General features: G+C 38.2%; 1 protein-coding gene across 2 annotated transcripts in view; it reads right to left on the minus strand.

Annotated features, from left to right (window-relative positions):
- Window positions 1-17,412, minus strand: part of foxp4 (forkhead box P4) — a 239,519-nt gene that overhangs the window by 70,788 nt on the left and 151,319 nt on the right. For both annotated transcript variants that reach the window (XM_028796682.2, XM_028796680.2), the window contains exon 5: window positions 16,700-16,789. In XM_028796682.2, coding sequence (XP_028652515.1) covers window positions 16,700-16,789 — 90 coding nt within the window. The remainder of the gene's footprint in view (window positions 1-16,699; window positions 16,790-17,412) is intronic.

The raw sequence follows: 17,412 nt of genomic DNA on the forward strand, positions 1-17,412 counted from the left end.
TGAAGGTGTCCTGAGGTATCTGGCACCAAGACATAAGCAGCAGATCCTTTAAATTGTGATGTTTAGATTGAGATCTAGGGAACTGGTATGGATGCCAAGTTAACAGCTTTAACTCTTTGCCATGATCCTCAAACCATTTTTGAACAATTTTTGCAGTCTGGCAGGACACATTATCCTTCTGAAAAAGGCCACTGCCATCAGGAAATATTGTTGCCATGAAGGGGTGTATGTGGTCTGCAACAATATTTAGGTAGTTGGTATGTGTCAAAGTAACATCCGCATGAATGCCAGGACTCAAGGTTTCCCAGCAGAAAATTACCCAACGCATCACGCTGCATCTGCCAGCTTTCCTTCTTCCCACAGTACATCCTGCTGCCATCTGTTCTCCAGATAAATAATGCACACATACTCAGCTGTCCACATGATCTAAAAGAAAACATGATTCATCAGACTACACCATCTTCCTCCTTTGCTTCATGGTCCAGTTCTGAAGTTGACATACCCAATGTAGGTAGTTTTGGCAGTAGACAAGGGGTCATTATGGGCATTCTGACCTGTCTGCAGCTATACATCCCTATACAAAGCAAGCTGTGATGAACTGTGTGTTCAGACACCTTTCTCTCATGGCCAGCATTAAGTATTTCAGAAATTTATGCTATAGTAGCTCTTTTGTGGGATCGGACCACATGGGCTAGCCTTCACTATACCTCATGTCCCAGTGTGCCTTGGGTGCCCATGACCCTTTCATCTGTCCTCTGGTTGTCCTTCCAACCACTGCTTGCCAGGAACACCCCCCAAGACCTGCTGTTTTGGAGATGTTCTGACACAATCATCTAGACATTACAGTTTGGCCCTTGCTGCTGACATCCTTACGCTTGTCCATTTTTCCTGCTTCCAAAACACTACTTTCAAGAACTGACTGTTCACTTGCTGTCTAATATATCCTACCCTTTTACACGCTCCACTGTAACAAGATAATCAATGTTATTCACATCACCTGTCAGTGGTTTTAATGTTGTGGCTGATCAGTGTATATACACTGTATTTGCTTGATGCTATGCTTTATAACTTAAGGAGACATGGCCTCTGTGAGTAGACTATACATGCTCCTTATTTATCTGTGTATTTTTAAATGAGGAAGTCTGTTTTTCCTTCACATCCCAAAAATGGAGGTGAATTCATGACTCTGAATTGTATTGGTATAGGTATGAAAGCACTCAGTGTAGGGTCTACCTCATGAAAGTAACTTGAAATAAGCAGGTTCAGAAAATGAATGAATGGATAAATGCAAGTGTAAAACCTTCTTAATGGTACATTTAGATATTCAAAGAAATGCAACCAATATTTTTTTTGCACATTACAATAAGTTCATAAAATACTTTTTGATCTTCAAAACATAATCTTTGCCAAGCTGAAGCCTATAGCATGACCCCTTTCAATATAATGCAGCATGGAGGCAAGTGTCAGTTTTCAATAGTACTATGCTGTCTTTTGTACAATCTCTAATCCAAGCAGTATTCTCTGAGACTTATGTTAGATACGACAGCTGAAAAGACAATATATTTTATTGATTTTTTACCTAGGAAAAGGCCACAGATTACTTTTCTATACAAAATATCCAGTGTTCCCAGATAAAGAAATGAGATTTCTAAAATACGAAGCTGGACACAAGAATAGCTTACAATGAAAAAGTACTTCTAAAACAAAGTTCTCCCTTCGTAACTCCAGAATTTGGAGAGAGAAATGGGTGTGGCTGTATACTTTACAAGTCTCACTACCTTTTTCAGACATTGAGTTCCAAACTATGACTGTGCCATTTGAACAGATTTTTCAGTTACAGTAGACTAAATATGCCTCCATTTAAAAACTCTCAATATTTGATTCCAGGCCAACAGAAAATATTTGTTGTAAAGGACATCCAGTGCAAACTGGAAAATTAAAAGATTAATTGATTAAAGTGTTTTCCACTTCCTAATATGCTATTCCCTGAAATCGCTTTTTGACTCCACATGCAAGCACCACACCTCAAATCAACTCCAGGCCTTTTATCTGCTTAATTGATAATGACATAACGACGGACTTGCCCACACCTGCCCATGAAATAGCCTTTGAGTCAATTGTCCAATTACTTTTGAGCCCCTGAAATGAAGGGATTGTGTTAAAAAATACTTTAGTTGCCTCACATTTTTATGCAATTGTTTTGTTCACCCCACTGAATTAAAGCTGAAAGTCTGCACTTCAACTGCATCTGAGTTGTTTCATTTAAAATTCATTGTGGTAATGAACAGAACCAAAATTAGAAAAAAGTTGTCTCTGTCGAAATATTTATGGACCTAACTGTATTTTAAGACCTGTAAGTGCATAATTTAAGAAAAGGAAAAGTGTTGACTAAAAATGTAGAATTAATAAAGAACAGGTATGCATTCAAATAAACACACCTATGCACCACAGTTTTCTATTTAACTGCTGTCTATTGCAGTTTTCCCAGTGTGACAGGAAATTTCCCTTAACTGTGCCCTGAATGTTAGGTAACACTCCTCTGTTGTTGTCTTGTATTTTGGCAAGATGATAAGATGATATGATCCCCCAATTTTTGATACCCACTGCACGCCCAACCTACCTGGAAAGGGGTCTCTCTTTGAACTGCCTTTTCCAAGGTTTCTTCAATTTTTTCCCTACAAGGGTTTTTTTTTGGGGGGGGGGGGGGGAGTTTTTTCTTGTCTTCTTAGAGAGTCAAGGCTGGGGGGCTGTCAAAAGGCAGGGCCTGTTAAAGCGCATTGCTGCACTTCTTGTGTGATTTTGGGCTATACAAAAATAAATTGTATTGCATTGCATGATAAGATGTGATCCTACCTTTCTTTTTAAAAAAAAGCAAGCAAACTGAATTCACATTGAGCCCACTGTTTCATTGCAGTGATTTGAAATTACTGAAAATTTATGGCCTGAAAATCAGACAAGAACCTAAAAAACACACACTGCTTAAATTAAATGAAGGACTGATTTTAATTTTTTTTTGCTGTCAATTACAGCACAATACTGGAGAAGTTACATGTAAGCAAGTCAGTATGACCATCCCATGAAACAGACTATACCACCAACACATTTGTGACAATTCGGGCTTCCCAGTAACTCACGTCACTGCACTGCTAATGGCAAAAGCAAGTGAGAATGTTAGTTTGGGTGTATGGCAAAGGGCACCCTGCACTGAAATGGTGAACTGTAGAGAGTTAATTTCTGCTTTGTAGTTAATACTGCTTTGATAAGCACAGACTTCATACAAAATTAAAAGGAAAAAACAATTAAAAAAAAATAAATAGAAAAAATTCTCAATTGTGCCAGCAAATGTACCAAATTAAACTGTAGTCTAGTTTCATATGTTTTAATTTATCCTTTATTGATGGGGCAGTGCTGTGTCCTTCAGAAGATTTTCTGGGAGAACACCTAGTGAACAATGAGTGGGTGAACTTTGCAAGCTCTGTGGAAGGCACATCGTATTGTTACAAAACAAGTACACAAATAACACCATAGCCTGAAGTAAGTTAAGAAAAGTGGCAAAACAGAGTCATAAATGCTTTCAATAATTTGGACAGTTTGCTTTAAGGCACTTAACTGAAATCTACTAGGCTGACTATTCTATTACTACCACCAACTGAACAAGTGAGCCACTTAACTGAGTACCAATTGAATAGCAGAAATAAGGAAATAATCATTCCATCCTGATTAATAAGTTACTTTGAATAAAACTGTCAGCTAAATACTTGCAGAAAAAAAAGGTAAAGCCATAGACTTTTAAGAATGATTTTTGAACTTTAGAGATGAATGTTACTGTAAAGCTTTGTTCTTTTGCAACACCACATAAACTCCACGTAAGCTTTAATATATACAGGTGCTGGTCATAAAATTAGAATATCATGACAAAGTTGATTTATTTCAGTAATTCCATTCAAAAAGTGAAACTTGTATATTAGATTCATTCATTACACACAGACTGATGTATTTCAAATGTTTATTTCTTTTAATGTTGATGATTATAACTGACAACTAATGAAAGTCCCAAATTCAGTATCTTGGAAAATTAGAATATTGTGAAAAGGTTCAATATTGAAGACATCTGGTGCCACACTCTAATCAGCTAATTAACTCAAAACATCTGCAAAAGCCTTTAAATGGTCTCTCAGTCTAGTTCTGTAGGCTACACAATCATGGTGAAGACTGCCGACTTGACAGTTGTCCAAAAGACGACCATTGACACCTTGCACAAGGAGGGCAAGACACAAAAGGTCATTGCTAAAGAGGCTGGCTGTTCACAGAGCTCTGTGTCCAAGCACATTAATAGAGAGGCGAAGGGAAGGACAAGATGTGGTAGAAAAAAGTGTATAAGCAATAGGGATAACCGCACCCTGGAGAGGATTGTGAAACAAAACCCATTCAAAAATGTGGGGGAGATTCACAAAGAGTGGACTGCAGCTGGAGTCAGTGCTTCAAGAACCACCACTCACAGACGTATGCAAGACATGGGTTTCAGCTGTCGCATTCCTTGTGTCAAGTCACTCTTGAACAAGAGACAGCGTCAGAAGCGTCTCGCCTTTGGACTGCTGTTGAGTGGTCCAAAGTTATGTTCTCTGATGAAAATAAATTTTGCATTCCCTTTGGAAATCAAGGTCCCAGAGTCTAGAGGAAGAGAGGAGAGGCACAGAATCCACGTTGCTTGAGGTCCAGTGTAAAGTTTCCACAGTCAGTGATGGTTTGGGGTGCCATGTCATCTGCTGGTGTTGGTCCATTGTGTTTTCTGAGGTCCAAGGTCAACACAGCTGTCTACCAGGAAGTTTTAGAGCACTTCATGCTTCCTGCTGTTGACGAACTTTATGGAGATGCAGATTTCATTTTCCAACAGGACCTGGCACCTGCACACAGTGCCAAAGCTACCAGTACCTGGTTTAAGGACCATGGTATCCCTGTTCTTGATTGGCCAGCCAACTCGCCTGACCTTAACCCCATAGAAAATCTATGGGGTATTGTGAAGAGGAAGATGCAATATGCCAGACCCAACAATTCAGAAGAGCTGAAGGCCACTATCAGAGCAACATGGGCTCTCATAAGACCTGAGCAGTGCCACAGACTGATCGACTCCATGCCACGCCGCACTGCTGCAGTAATCCAGGCCAAAGGAGCCCCAACTAAATATTGAGTGCTGTACATGCTCATACTTTTCATGTTCATACCTTTCAGTTGGCCAACATTTCTAAAAATCCTTTTTTTGCATTGGTCTTAATTGATATTCTAATTTTCCGAGATACTGAATTTGGGACTTTCATTAGTTGTCAGTTATAATCATCAACATTTAAAGAAATAAACATTTGAAATACATGAGTCTGTGTGTAATGAATGAATCTAATATACAAGTTTCACTTTCTGAATGGAATTACTGAAATAAATCAACTTTGTCATGATATTCTAATTTTATGACCAGCACCTGTATGTGCTTTATTTGCCAATTTTCTAACACTAATAATTGCATAAATAGACAAAATACACATAGTTACAATAAGCATTAAGTAAATTTTAATGTACATAAATTCAAAAGTGATACTGAACTGACATTTCTGTCCTGTAACATCACTAAGCTTGTAGCGAGCTTACACATACTGACCTACTAGCCTTTTAAATGGGAAGGATGCAACAAGAAAGGGTGAACAGAACTTCACTCATTGCAGGACTGACGGCAAAAAATGTAATAGTCTTTAACTTTAGCATGTGCTCTTAACTTTCCCAGATCCTCATTCTGCAAGACTGGAGTCCTAGTGAGGAGCAATAAAGGATGAGGACAATAATATACAGCTAACTAGCCTAAGTTTCTCCTGGCAGAGTCTTGCTCGTCTTCTGCTCTAATAATTATACAGTTTAAAATAATGTAAAAGGCACAGTAACAACTACATTCACAATCACTCTTTAAATTCTTATGACTCTATACAGACCTACTGGTGCCAGTTGCAGTTGGTGGCACAGTCAAGTAGCACTGAATAAGAGACATAAATTACTTATATTAAGAACTGAAAAATGTGTACTGTGCATAGTACTATTTTGGGAAGGTTGTTGTGAATGGTATTAAGTATTCAAAGTGCTACTCAGCACAAACTTTACATTAGTTTTTTTCCTCACTGGTGTACAGGAACTTATCCAAGCCTAGCAGCAGGGCTATGAGGCACTTATGGTATCTGAGGATTTTCAGGATTAAACAAAAAGAAGAGGAGATTGTTTTCTCAGACAAACTTGTCATAAGGGACAAAAATGGGTCAAATGTAGGAGATCAGACACTGTACAACCAAGCAACCAGGAATCAAAGAGCAAGATGTTAACAAGAAGTCATTGGTCAAACAAAGAAGTCAAACAAAAATAACACTTGAGACTACTTAGAAAGTAAGCTAACTGTCCTATAAGAAATGAGATCCTGCTTATCCACTGAGGAACAGTGCATCCTAAAACTGTTGCATATTTATAGGGTCACAATTATAATATCAACAAATGCAACACCGAGGTCAAGTGACAAATCATAATGGCATCACATAAACAAAGAAAACTGAAAAAGCAATGAAATTAACCTTGCTAAATCAGATCAAAATAAAAATTGAATCTCAAAAATGAAACCTGGATGTCAAAAACAATAAAACAAACAAAAACACATGTACAAATTATATTTATTATTACACGCAGATTTGTTCAAATGCATGTCTACATGAAACTTTAAGGTTGTGGCATCAAATCACATGAATAGCAAGCATTGTGTTTTGAAAACAAGTTATTCAAAAACTATGAAACCAGCATACTGTTACTTATTTATCTGATCAAAATAAGTTATAAACCAGAAATTCATTGTGCAATTTTTCTGTACTCCTACCAATTGAGTATCGATAGGTTAAAAAATTCACTCTAGGGCCATGCCATGAGTCAGTTGTGACAGCTTAACTGCCAACCTTGTGGTTTACACATTTTATACTTTATATTCAATAGTGTTTTACTACAGGGAACTCCATCCCAAGGTGCTTGACAGGTATACAGATATAGCATAATTCTTAAGTATTTACATTTATTTTTACAAATGGAGCAGAAGCAGGTATATTTAATAATTATTATGTTGTGACATTTTTTTGCTATATTAACATTGCCTTTTTCCAGCATTCTTCATTCCTAATTAGTCCCGAAAACAAATCTGATTTTTTTTTAATTTGTTAAAATTAGTTTACATATTTTTATGTGTTTTTTGTCCCCCACACCTTATCTGTTAATAGGTTTTATTTACGGTTGCCATGAGGTTGCTAAGGACATGACCAGGCAGTGCATGACCAGAAACATCATTGCTGCGACAGGATAGAAGGTCAGCACTGGGCATCTCTCAGCCATCTGAGATTGGCGGATATTAACAAAGATTTTGCTTGAGACTGTTCATTGTTTCTGTGGTTACAGAACAATTTACTTTAAACACAGACTAAAATTTAAGGGTTTGCTAATAGTTAAGATTGACTTCTCAATTACAAATTTGGCACAAATTGTAATATTTTGATACGTTTTCCTTAAAATACTGCCTTCTGAGGCAACACACTGATTGTCAGGACTACATCCATTCCTCATCCTTATTTTCATTGTTTTGTACTTCTTATTTTCCTCTGGTTCTTGCCTTCACTTTTGTATCATTTTGGCCCATTACCCTCAGAATCTGTAAAGGTGGGGCATCCTTATAAAATTAGGTCACTTAGGTATAGTGGTCATTAGGGCCACAGTTACCTGATGGGTCTGTAAAACACACCTGCCTGCCAACAGCTTTTCACTATGGCTTTAGCTAGCTTCTTCCAGGCTGTATGCTCCTTGCTTTCCGAGTAGGTCCGTCATTGCATTCTCAGTTTTAAAATCTGTTTCATTTTGACTGTCTCTTGGGTTAGCAGTAAAGTTCATTCATTCATTGGCTAACTAGTGCTTTTGCATTGTTAGGGTCTGGAATAATTTAAGTAAAGGTCCTTCAGATTTTTGACTTATCTTTGGAGTTTTAAAAACTAAATCTAGCATCTTGAGTTGGCTTTGGTAATTCAACCTTTTTTGGAGACTTTTAAAGAGGTCTCTCATTATTAAAATGTCCTTAATTATCTTATGTTTTGCTTTAAATTCTCCATGTTAAGTTAGCCACAGTACAAAGGAGATGGACACTGAACTGGAAGCCTTTATATGTTATATAGTCTGTTTCTATAATCAATACCACACCAATGTAGTATAATCATTTCCATACTTTCTCATTTGGAGAACTGGCAAAATCAAAGTCACTAAGTAGATCAGTGGTGGATATTGAACCAGCAGCTTATGCTTCAAACTTTAGCATCTACGCCACACTGGTAGACGATCAAAATCAGAACTGCATATGTTCACTCTTTCAACCCAAGCTTTCAAACGGTTAATTATTATAGGGGAACTTGAGTTTGGTTCTTGGACCTGTTACTTTCAAAGGTCTGGCACCAAATACAGACAGCTTCAATGCCAATGCAAACCCAGTTTCTCTTCACCTTTTGCCATTTCCTCTCATGGCTGACCAATGGGACTTTGCTAAAAATACATTTTCAGTGTCATTTCAGCTGCTTTTTCTGAGGATCTTATCGAAAACACAGGCACATAATGAATTTTACTTGGCTCATGCTGGTTGCTCATAAACAGCCCACCAGGACCGATGATTACCAAACTGAAATAATTTTATCACCATGCTCTAACAGACAAATAAACCTTTTAACTATTTCAAGTTCATGACATGCAACGGGTTATGAAGCCAATTCCTTCTGTGCTGAACAAGGATTACCTCACATGCTACTCATCTATAAACTTTTAGAACACTTTCTTTTAGTAATTGGTCAGAAAATACATTTTTCATAAATATTCCTTGGACTGCTACTCCAAGTGGCCTTTTGGCTTTTGATTTTTGTCTAGGATGAAAGAAAAGAAGAAAAGATTGAAAAAGAAAATTTTAGTTTCTTAATCTTGTCAAAAACAGAAACCCTTTTTTCTGAGACAAGCTGTCTGGAGAGAAATGGTCAGAGGCCACTTCCTGCGAGATGCAGACAGGAGTTGGTCTGTCAGTACATCCTGCGTGCTTAAACAGCAGCATTTTTTACATTAATCTTGTTACAGTAACGGTGCGGTAGCTCTCTTAGACTGCAAGAGTGTGGGGGTTGCAATGTTAGAAGATCATTTTATTTATTTATTTAAAACAAAAGCACAATGGAGGAAAAGCAAAGTGACACAAGTCGGGTTCTGGTGTTTTAAGTTTCGACAGGAAAAGCTCTGAATGTCACATTTAGCAAGCATATCCTTAACATAAGACACAGAAAAGTGATGGAGAGCAGGTCTGCCAAAGCATCAGGTTGCAAATCAGCATCTGGTAGAGGAAGGGGAGCATGGAACGGGGGGTCATGCTTGCTGCCTGCCGCAAGTCCTCTGCTTGTAGAGAGACTGGGTGGAGGGCTGTTTATTCTCTGATGCTGGGTGTAGTCTCTCCTGCCCTACTGCCCTCTGACACTTCCTGCTTTATCTGTGGACGTGGCAGTCGGGAAACAGCCCTTCGGTGAAACTGTTTTCATTCTGTCTGAGAAGAATGAACATGTTTGTCTATAAGAAGATAGGTGTAAATATGCTACATATAGACAATCCAAAAAGACCAAACAATTCACCAGTTCTAAATGTTCAAATTACTGTTTAATGGTTCTTGTAAAATTAAAATATTATTGTTCTGTGTTTGCACTTTTTAAATAATAAAGCGACGCCCAGTGGCTTTTCCGCTGGATCACTCCTTATGTGACCTTGAAAGAGTCATGTCTCCTATGTGGGTCATAATTGTAGAAGCACAGAAATAACTGTAGCATGCACAAATTACATTTGTGAACAACTGTACTATAGTGATATATCTGTAAAGTACCTTGTGATTACAAAAAATGCATTTCATAAATTATTACGTTTTCCATTTAAAATTTCCATTAAATTACCGTGCAACCTCAAGTGAACCTTAATCTGACACTGCACACAATGAAGAAATAAGGGAAAAATGCACTATATCTGTTGAATGTTGTTCAGATAAAAAAGGTTTGGTAGGCCTAATGTGTTGGAATATACAGCACAAGGATACCTGCGTCTGACACAATAGTTTGTGGTGCACAAAACTGTAAATTCTGGTCCCAATTCTATTACTACACCATCACTTGTAAACCAGAGACTATTCCAGCAGCAATCTTTAAACACATGGACACTGCCTAACTCATTTACACAGTAAAAGTTTAGAGGTACCAATTTAACCTGATCAACACATTGGTGGGATGTTGAAGGAAAACAATATCTACACAAAAAACTACATGGATATGTGGAGAATGTGCAAAATACACAGACACCAATTTGGTATGGAATTCAATTCAGTCTCCTGGAGATGTGAGGCAGCAAAACCAACTACTGACCCTCCCAAAAAGATTTTTTTATATAACTTTTGTCATGCTGTTCAAACTGAAAATTAAAATGCTGTGGCAAAATGTAAACATTCTAAATTCTACAAAATAAAAACTATTGTTCCAACTGAAAACCTGCTCGATGACTACAAAATGGGATAGGAAGGTTTGATTACCATCAGCTTCTGCAGTCTCCATCACTGACTCTATGTGTAATTACGAAGGAGAAAATTCACTTTTCAGGACTCATGCGTAGAAAATATAGAAATACAGAATCAACTGTACTTAATACTCACTTAGTAAATTTATAGCAACACTATACTAAAGCTGGGAAGGGCCACCTTTTGCTTTCATAGCAGTCTCAATTCTTCATGGCATGGGTTCCTCAAGATATTGGAAACATTCCTTTGAGACCCTTGTCCATATTTACATGATTGCATCATGCAATATTTTCTGATTTGTCAGCTGCACATTCATGCTGTGAATCTTCTGTTCTACGACTTTCCAAAGGTGCTCTACTGAATTTGGATCTGGTGACTTGGAAGGTCACTGCAGAATGCCGAACTCATTGTCATGTTCACAAAACCAGTTTGCTTTATGATATTTTATTTTAACATTATCCTGCTAAAATAGCCATTAGAAAATGGGTAAACTGTGGCCATAAAGGGATGTACATGATCAGCAGCAACACTCAGTGATGATGTGGCCTTCAAGCAATGATTGATTTGTATTAACGGGCCCAAAGTGTGCCAAGAAAACATACCCCACACGATTACATCACCACCCACAGACTGGACTGTTAACAGAAAACAGGTTGGGTGCATGGATTCGTGCTGTTGGCGCCCAATTCTGACCCTAGCATCTGTGTGCCTCAGCAGAAACCGAGATTCTTTAGACCAGGCTATGTTTTTCTGGTCTTCATCTGTCTAGTTTTGGTGAGCCTGTGCCCACTTCACCCTGAGCTTTCTGTTTATGGCTGACAGAAGTGGAACCCAACATGGTCTTTTGCTGTCCAACCTAAGGTTCGACGTGCTTTGCATTCTGAGATGCTTTTCTGCCAACCACAGTTGTATAGAGTGGTTATCTAAGTTATCATAGCCTTTCTGTCAGCTTGAACCGATCTGGAAATTATCTTCTGACCCCTCTCATCAACAAGGTGTTTTTGTCTGAAGATCGGATACTCACTAGATGTTTTTTGTTTTCCGCACCATCCTAAGTAAACTCTTAAGACTGTTGTGCATGCAAATCTCAGGAGATCAGCAGGTACAGAAATACTCAAACTAGCCCATCTGGTGCCAATAATCATGCCACATTAACATTAACTGAAGCTCCTGACCTGTACCTGGATAATTTTACGGATTACACTTCTGCCATATCGGATTATTAGATAATTCAAGTGTACATGTTGGATAAGCAGTTGTACAGGTGCTCCTAATAATCTGTTCAGTGAGTGTACATAAATAAATAATAACACATTTCTATAGTACCTTTGCCAAGCTCATAGTGCTTAAATAAGTATTGGTGTGTGGAAACAATAATGCCAGGACCTTCCACTTTGGTTTGGATAGAAAGGAGTGGGTGGCAAGAAACATGTTACTTGTCTTATAGTATATGATCTACAAGCATAAAGAGTCTGCAAATGGCAATGAACAATTATTTTGAACCCCAGCATCCACCTTTAATGAGACAGTGTTACTTCTCAGGTATCCTTTTCCATGAAATGTTTATTAATGTGCACTTAACTCCAAAGTTAATCACAATGTAATAACTTTTGCATATTTCTACAACTGCAACACTGGAAGGTTGTGTGACTTATTCTGGGTCACCTAATGGGAGTCTATATCAGCAATCTTGAACTTTAGACACTAGGGGGCACACTGTCTGCTAACCTGTTGCATATTGCAGTAATCAGATAAGTAAACCTCAACTTTTATGCCAAAGATGAAAATTAAGGCATAAATGAAAAAATGGGAAGAAAGTGACACTTGTCCAGTTGAGGTGACTGACTAAAGCATAAAGCCGGTGTGCTGACTAATGGAGCATTTGCCCAGTAGGAGGGAGTGTCAGAGGGTGTGGCTTGAGGCTGTTGTTCTTTTTCCCCTCCTCCTACAGTATGTGGATGAGCAGCTTTATCCTCAGCTTCCTCCTAGTTCTCCCTTACCCCCCCCCCCCACCCCCCATCTCCTTCCTCCAAACCCGTGACACGGTTCAAGTTCTTTAACACATTGTGTCTGCGTTCTGTTTACATTAGATTCAGTCGAGTGCGTTAAGCTAGCGAAGTAACAGGCTTGTCAGCTTGATTTATGAGCACATCAAACAGAGTTTCAGCATGCCACTGCGGACTGACAGAGGCACTTCATTAATCTGACTCCTGGGTGACTCAAGAGCTCAACCGTCAAGCCGGCATTTTAAACATCACTCCTTAAAAAGTGCACAGCCACGTACTGCCAGGAACGGCAGACTGAGGTGGTGGGGGTGGGGGTTTAGTTGGTGAGTAAGGTGGATAGCAACTTATTTGCAAGTTTTTCTTGGTAGATCAACTGGCAGCTCTGTCGTCTGTGCAATAACACCCCTCCCCTCTGCACCCCACTATTCCACCAACACAATTTCTGATTTCCAATGCAGCTGAAACATATCTTGAGCAGGAAATGTGCAGCAGTTCATAAGAGGAGAGTTTAAAGCTTCTTCATTTTGTTTTCATATACATATTCTTTAATACACTCTTCAAATATGTGCAGGTTAAACTTGATAGTATTCTATCAGGTTCTGCATCTTCCATCCTCTTTGCCTCTTGTTATGAATTTAATAAACTGTTTTCTGCTTTTAAAATTCTCATATGAGACTGATGTAAACTTTGCACGTATGAAGGGATATACCTTTATTTTTGTACACCTACTAAAATAAATGAGTAATTGGTTTTCTAATACAACTTTCAAGAATGCAGCCCCTGAAATGACAACTCATCTGTTCATTCTCACTTGACAACTGACATCCATTTGTTTCTCTGGGCACTCCTGGAGCTCTTTTATCACCCAGCCACCAACACCGTAGAACTACTTGTCATCTCTGTTTGGATGCTGCCTATGACCCTATGGAGACTCATATGGGACAATTATACCTTGCTGTCAATGCTTCTCTTCCTTCTTTTCATCCAAAGAATTTGTGCCACTTGACATCAGGCACATTGTGGCTCCTTATCTTCTAATTACAGAAATCCTTATAGCTCTTTACTAATCATCTATAGGTACCTCAATGGATTTCATGACGCATGACTGCAGACATCCTTGTTTTATATCAATGTGCAACCCCATAGCTCATAGCAAGCTAAACACAGCGACACTGTGGACCCCTACCTGTAGTCATATCAACACATCATTAGCATTTTAGTATCATCTGTTCATTTAGCAAAAGTCACTCTAGTGTTTGTTTGGCACCTGAATACAACCATTAAGTGGCTTCATTGCCATCAGCCTATGACCAAATGAACACTTAAATGGTGTTTTTCCGTTGGGGACTTTTATAACTAATTTTCACTCTTTTATTTACAGGTCTCTGGGGGAGCTCTTCCAGTCACTTAACCTCCACTTAAGGAATACTGAAGTACCTTTTTTTAACTTTTCAGTGATTTCTTATCTGTCTCCATGTCACATAGCTAAACATCCTCTCTTGGTCCTTTCCTGCTTCCTTTAATGATAGTTCTGTGGCTTAATTTCCAAACCTGTTGGTAAGACCTATGGCTATGGTGCACATTCCCATAAACAGTTCCACAGCTCCTTTCCCATCACCCAGATGTTCTTGTAGGCCCTTCATTGTCTCCTTATCACCTGTTGTTGCCTAAGTAAATCCACACACTGACATCTTGTCACCTGGCTAAAGGTACTGTTGCGATTTCTTTTCAAAATGGTATAGACATATTTATGGCATTATTTCACCTCCTTATATACACTCCCATTACTTTTTTCAGTATAATGACATTGATTCCTATGATAATTTTAAAGACCTTATTGGTCATACCTAGGGCTTAGTTTCAACCCTTGTTTTTCCACTCTGCTTAACTTTTATATCTCTTTGTCAACTAAAAACATTGCACTCTGCTACTCTCCATCAGGTTTCAACAGGCAGTCCTACGGTTAATTCTCAAGACACTATGGCAACACATGGGAATTTCACCTTCTCTTTGACACCTGACTGTGGCCTGTCTACAGCTACATTTTACCATCTAGTAGGTGTCTCCTGTTCTGGTTTTAGCACCACAGATTCCTCTTGTAACTATGTGACTACTGTATACTGAAATTGTCAAACAAATTTTAACTTAACGAAAAATAAAGTATAAGCGCTAAACACTTCACAATGACTTGCTGCACATTTTTTGTTCCACCCAACTATCGTGATTCTGTATTCTTTTAAATTTGTTGGTGAGTTTAATACATTTTTCTGGATTCTCTTTTGGGGTTCTTCTTAGGTTTACAACTTTAGAGATTCAGAATCTACTATTTTTTTTTTTAAGAAAAAAGTTGTTATTGTGTACTGTTTTGATTCTGGTATTTTTCCAGTAACACCATTTTGTTTAATGGTAGCGACCATTTGACTACCTGTTGCTAAAATGTGAGATTTGGTTGCTAGCAGCATGTTCCTATATATAGGGTGGTCCAGATCTAACTATGCAACTTTTCATGCAATGCAATGCAATAATTGCAAAATTAGATCTGGACCACCCGGTATATATAACCATGTCATGCAGTTATCATTATCTGAGGTTTTGGATACCTTGAAAATACATCAGTGTATTTTCCTTAGCTCTTCTTTTTGATATTTAATTCTGTTTTTTCCTTGGTGCTTTGACAAAAGATATTTTTGTTCTCATAGTGTTGACCCTTTCTTTGTTTATTGGTAGTACTAGGGTGTTGTACCGTGTTAGCCATTATGAATGTAGAGAAAAGCCAAGCAAAATGACACCTTTTATTGGCTAACTAAAAAGATTACAATATGCAAGCTTTCAAGGCAACTCAGGATTACATCTTGCCTGAAGAAGGGGCCTGAGTTGCCTCGAAAGCTTGCATATTGTAATCTTTTTAGTTAGCCAATAAAAGGTGTCATTTTGCTTGGCTTTTCTCTTTGTTTATTGGTTAACAATTAATTTTCTGGTGCCACCTATGTACATATTCTGCACCTCCCTTCACTGCTGGCAGAATACCAACATTATAATGCAAGTGACACATCCTCCAATCCACTCCTGAAGCATGAAATGTCTCTGCTCTGTAACAAAACACTTAAAAACATACACTGTATACAAATATCCCTCTCTTACTGTACCCCGAAAAGTAGCTCCTCTCCAATCATTCAGTACCAGATAGGCCACTACACATCTGATCAGTATCCCCAATCACATTTTCATAATTAATCATTTTTTTAATTTAAGATGCTGGAGCCTGTCTTGGCAGCATTGGGGCTAAGAAAAGATCCAAACTTCCAAGAGGAGTCACTCTAAGGTAGAGAATACTAAAGCATGATTGTCCTGGGCCAATTTAGTGTCATCCATTAATCAGACAAACATATATTTAGGATGTGGAAGGAAATCTGGAGTAAATACACAAAATCCAGGTGTAAAACAGAACTATGTACAAACTCAATATATATTGTGAAATGGCTGGGATCAAAGTCTGCCCCCTAGGGATGTGAGAAAGAAACATATCACTGCATTTCCCATGTTTAAAAAAAAATCTCTTCTTCACATTCTGGCCAGTCAACTAGAAGATAGAACGATCATTGCCTCCAAATACTGGCAAAAAATAAAGTTGTTGTCTCTTTTCAGCATAATTTTTAGTAAACAAATGTGCTTAGTTTAACAGAAGTCAACTCCAAACTGCTTGAAGTGAAATGGGGCAATAAGCATTATGTGGACATTTAATGAAGGCAACATGTCACAAAAGCTGATGTTTCTTTTAATGATGGTCACCCAATGTATATATTGATAACAAAGCAGAGCTTTTATTCTGCATAGAACCCAAAATGCCCAGAATCAAGCTCTACAATGTTTTCTTATGAGGTGTCCAAATCATTAATTGGCTATCAGCAAAGCTCACATTCATGGAGGTATCTGCATTTGTTTGACAAGGATGAGGGTATCCAAATATTACCAGTGTGTGTCTCATTTCAAGTCAGAAGCAAGGGACATTTTTTGGGACTGGCAGATAAAATAGGCATACTGACATAATCATTCTAGATTAGCACCTTACCTCTTTGGCCTGTTTCCCTGCTTGCTGCTGTTGTTGTGTCAGCAGTTGAAGATGAAGCTGCTCCTGCTGCTTCTTATAATATTCCTGCAGCTGTAAACCAAAGACAAACAATCTAAAGTTAAACACTGCTGACACTGTCAAGATGGCCTGGTCCATGACAGTATTTTATATTTAACAATTTTCACAACTAAAAGTAGTAATTTCTGCTTTTTCCAGAAAACTGGGGATTCCTTTTAGAATCGTGCACATTTTTACCATCAATGTTTTTATTTCATTGAGGAGGGGAATAAATTAATTAATTTATTAATCAAAAAATAAACCACTCAGTAAATTAATCACTGACTCAATTAATTCATTACTTAGTTAATAATCAGGCATACACAATGCACTACTAAATGAAGAACAGAAGACCAAAAATAGCTCACAAAAATACCAACTGTCCAAACCACCCTTCTCCCGAACTCTAAGAAAGGTGTATCTAAAACTGGGATAACATGCAACAGGACAGTTTAGCAAACATCTGGCTTTTTTCCACCTTGAGTAGTGAGTGTGTAATTGCAACAGTGTATGTCTATGTGCACACACACGTGCACACACACACACACACACACACACACACGCACACGCACACGCACACATATACACATCCCTCATCCAGCTGGGCGATGTAAAGGTAGACTACTGATTTTTTGTAAGAGCTGCATTTTATTCCT

The sequence above is a fragment of the Erpetoichthys calabaricus genome, chromosome 3 (assembly GCF_900747795.2).
Source record: "Erpetoichthys calabaricus chromosome 3, fErpCal1.3, whole genome shotgun sequence".
NCBI lineage: Eukaryota > Metazoa > Chordata > Cladistia > Polypteriformes > Polypteridae > Erpetoichthys > Erpetoichthys calabaricus.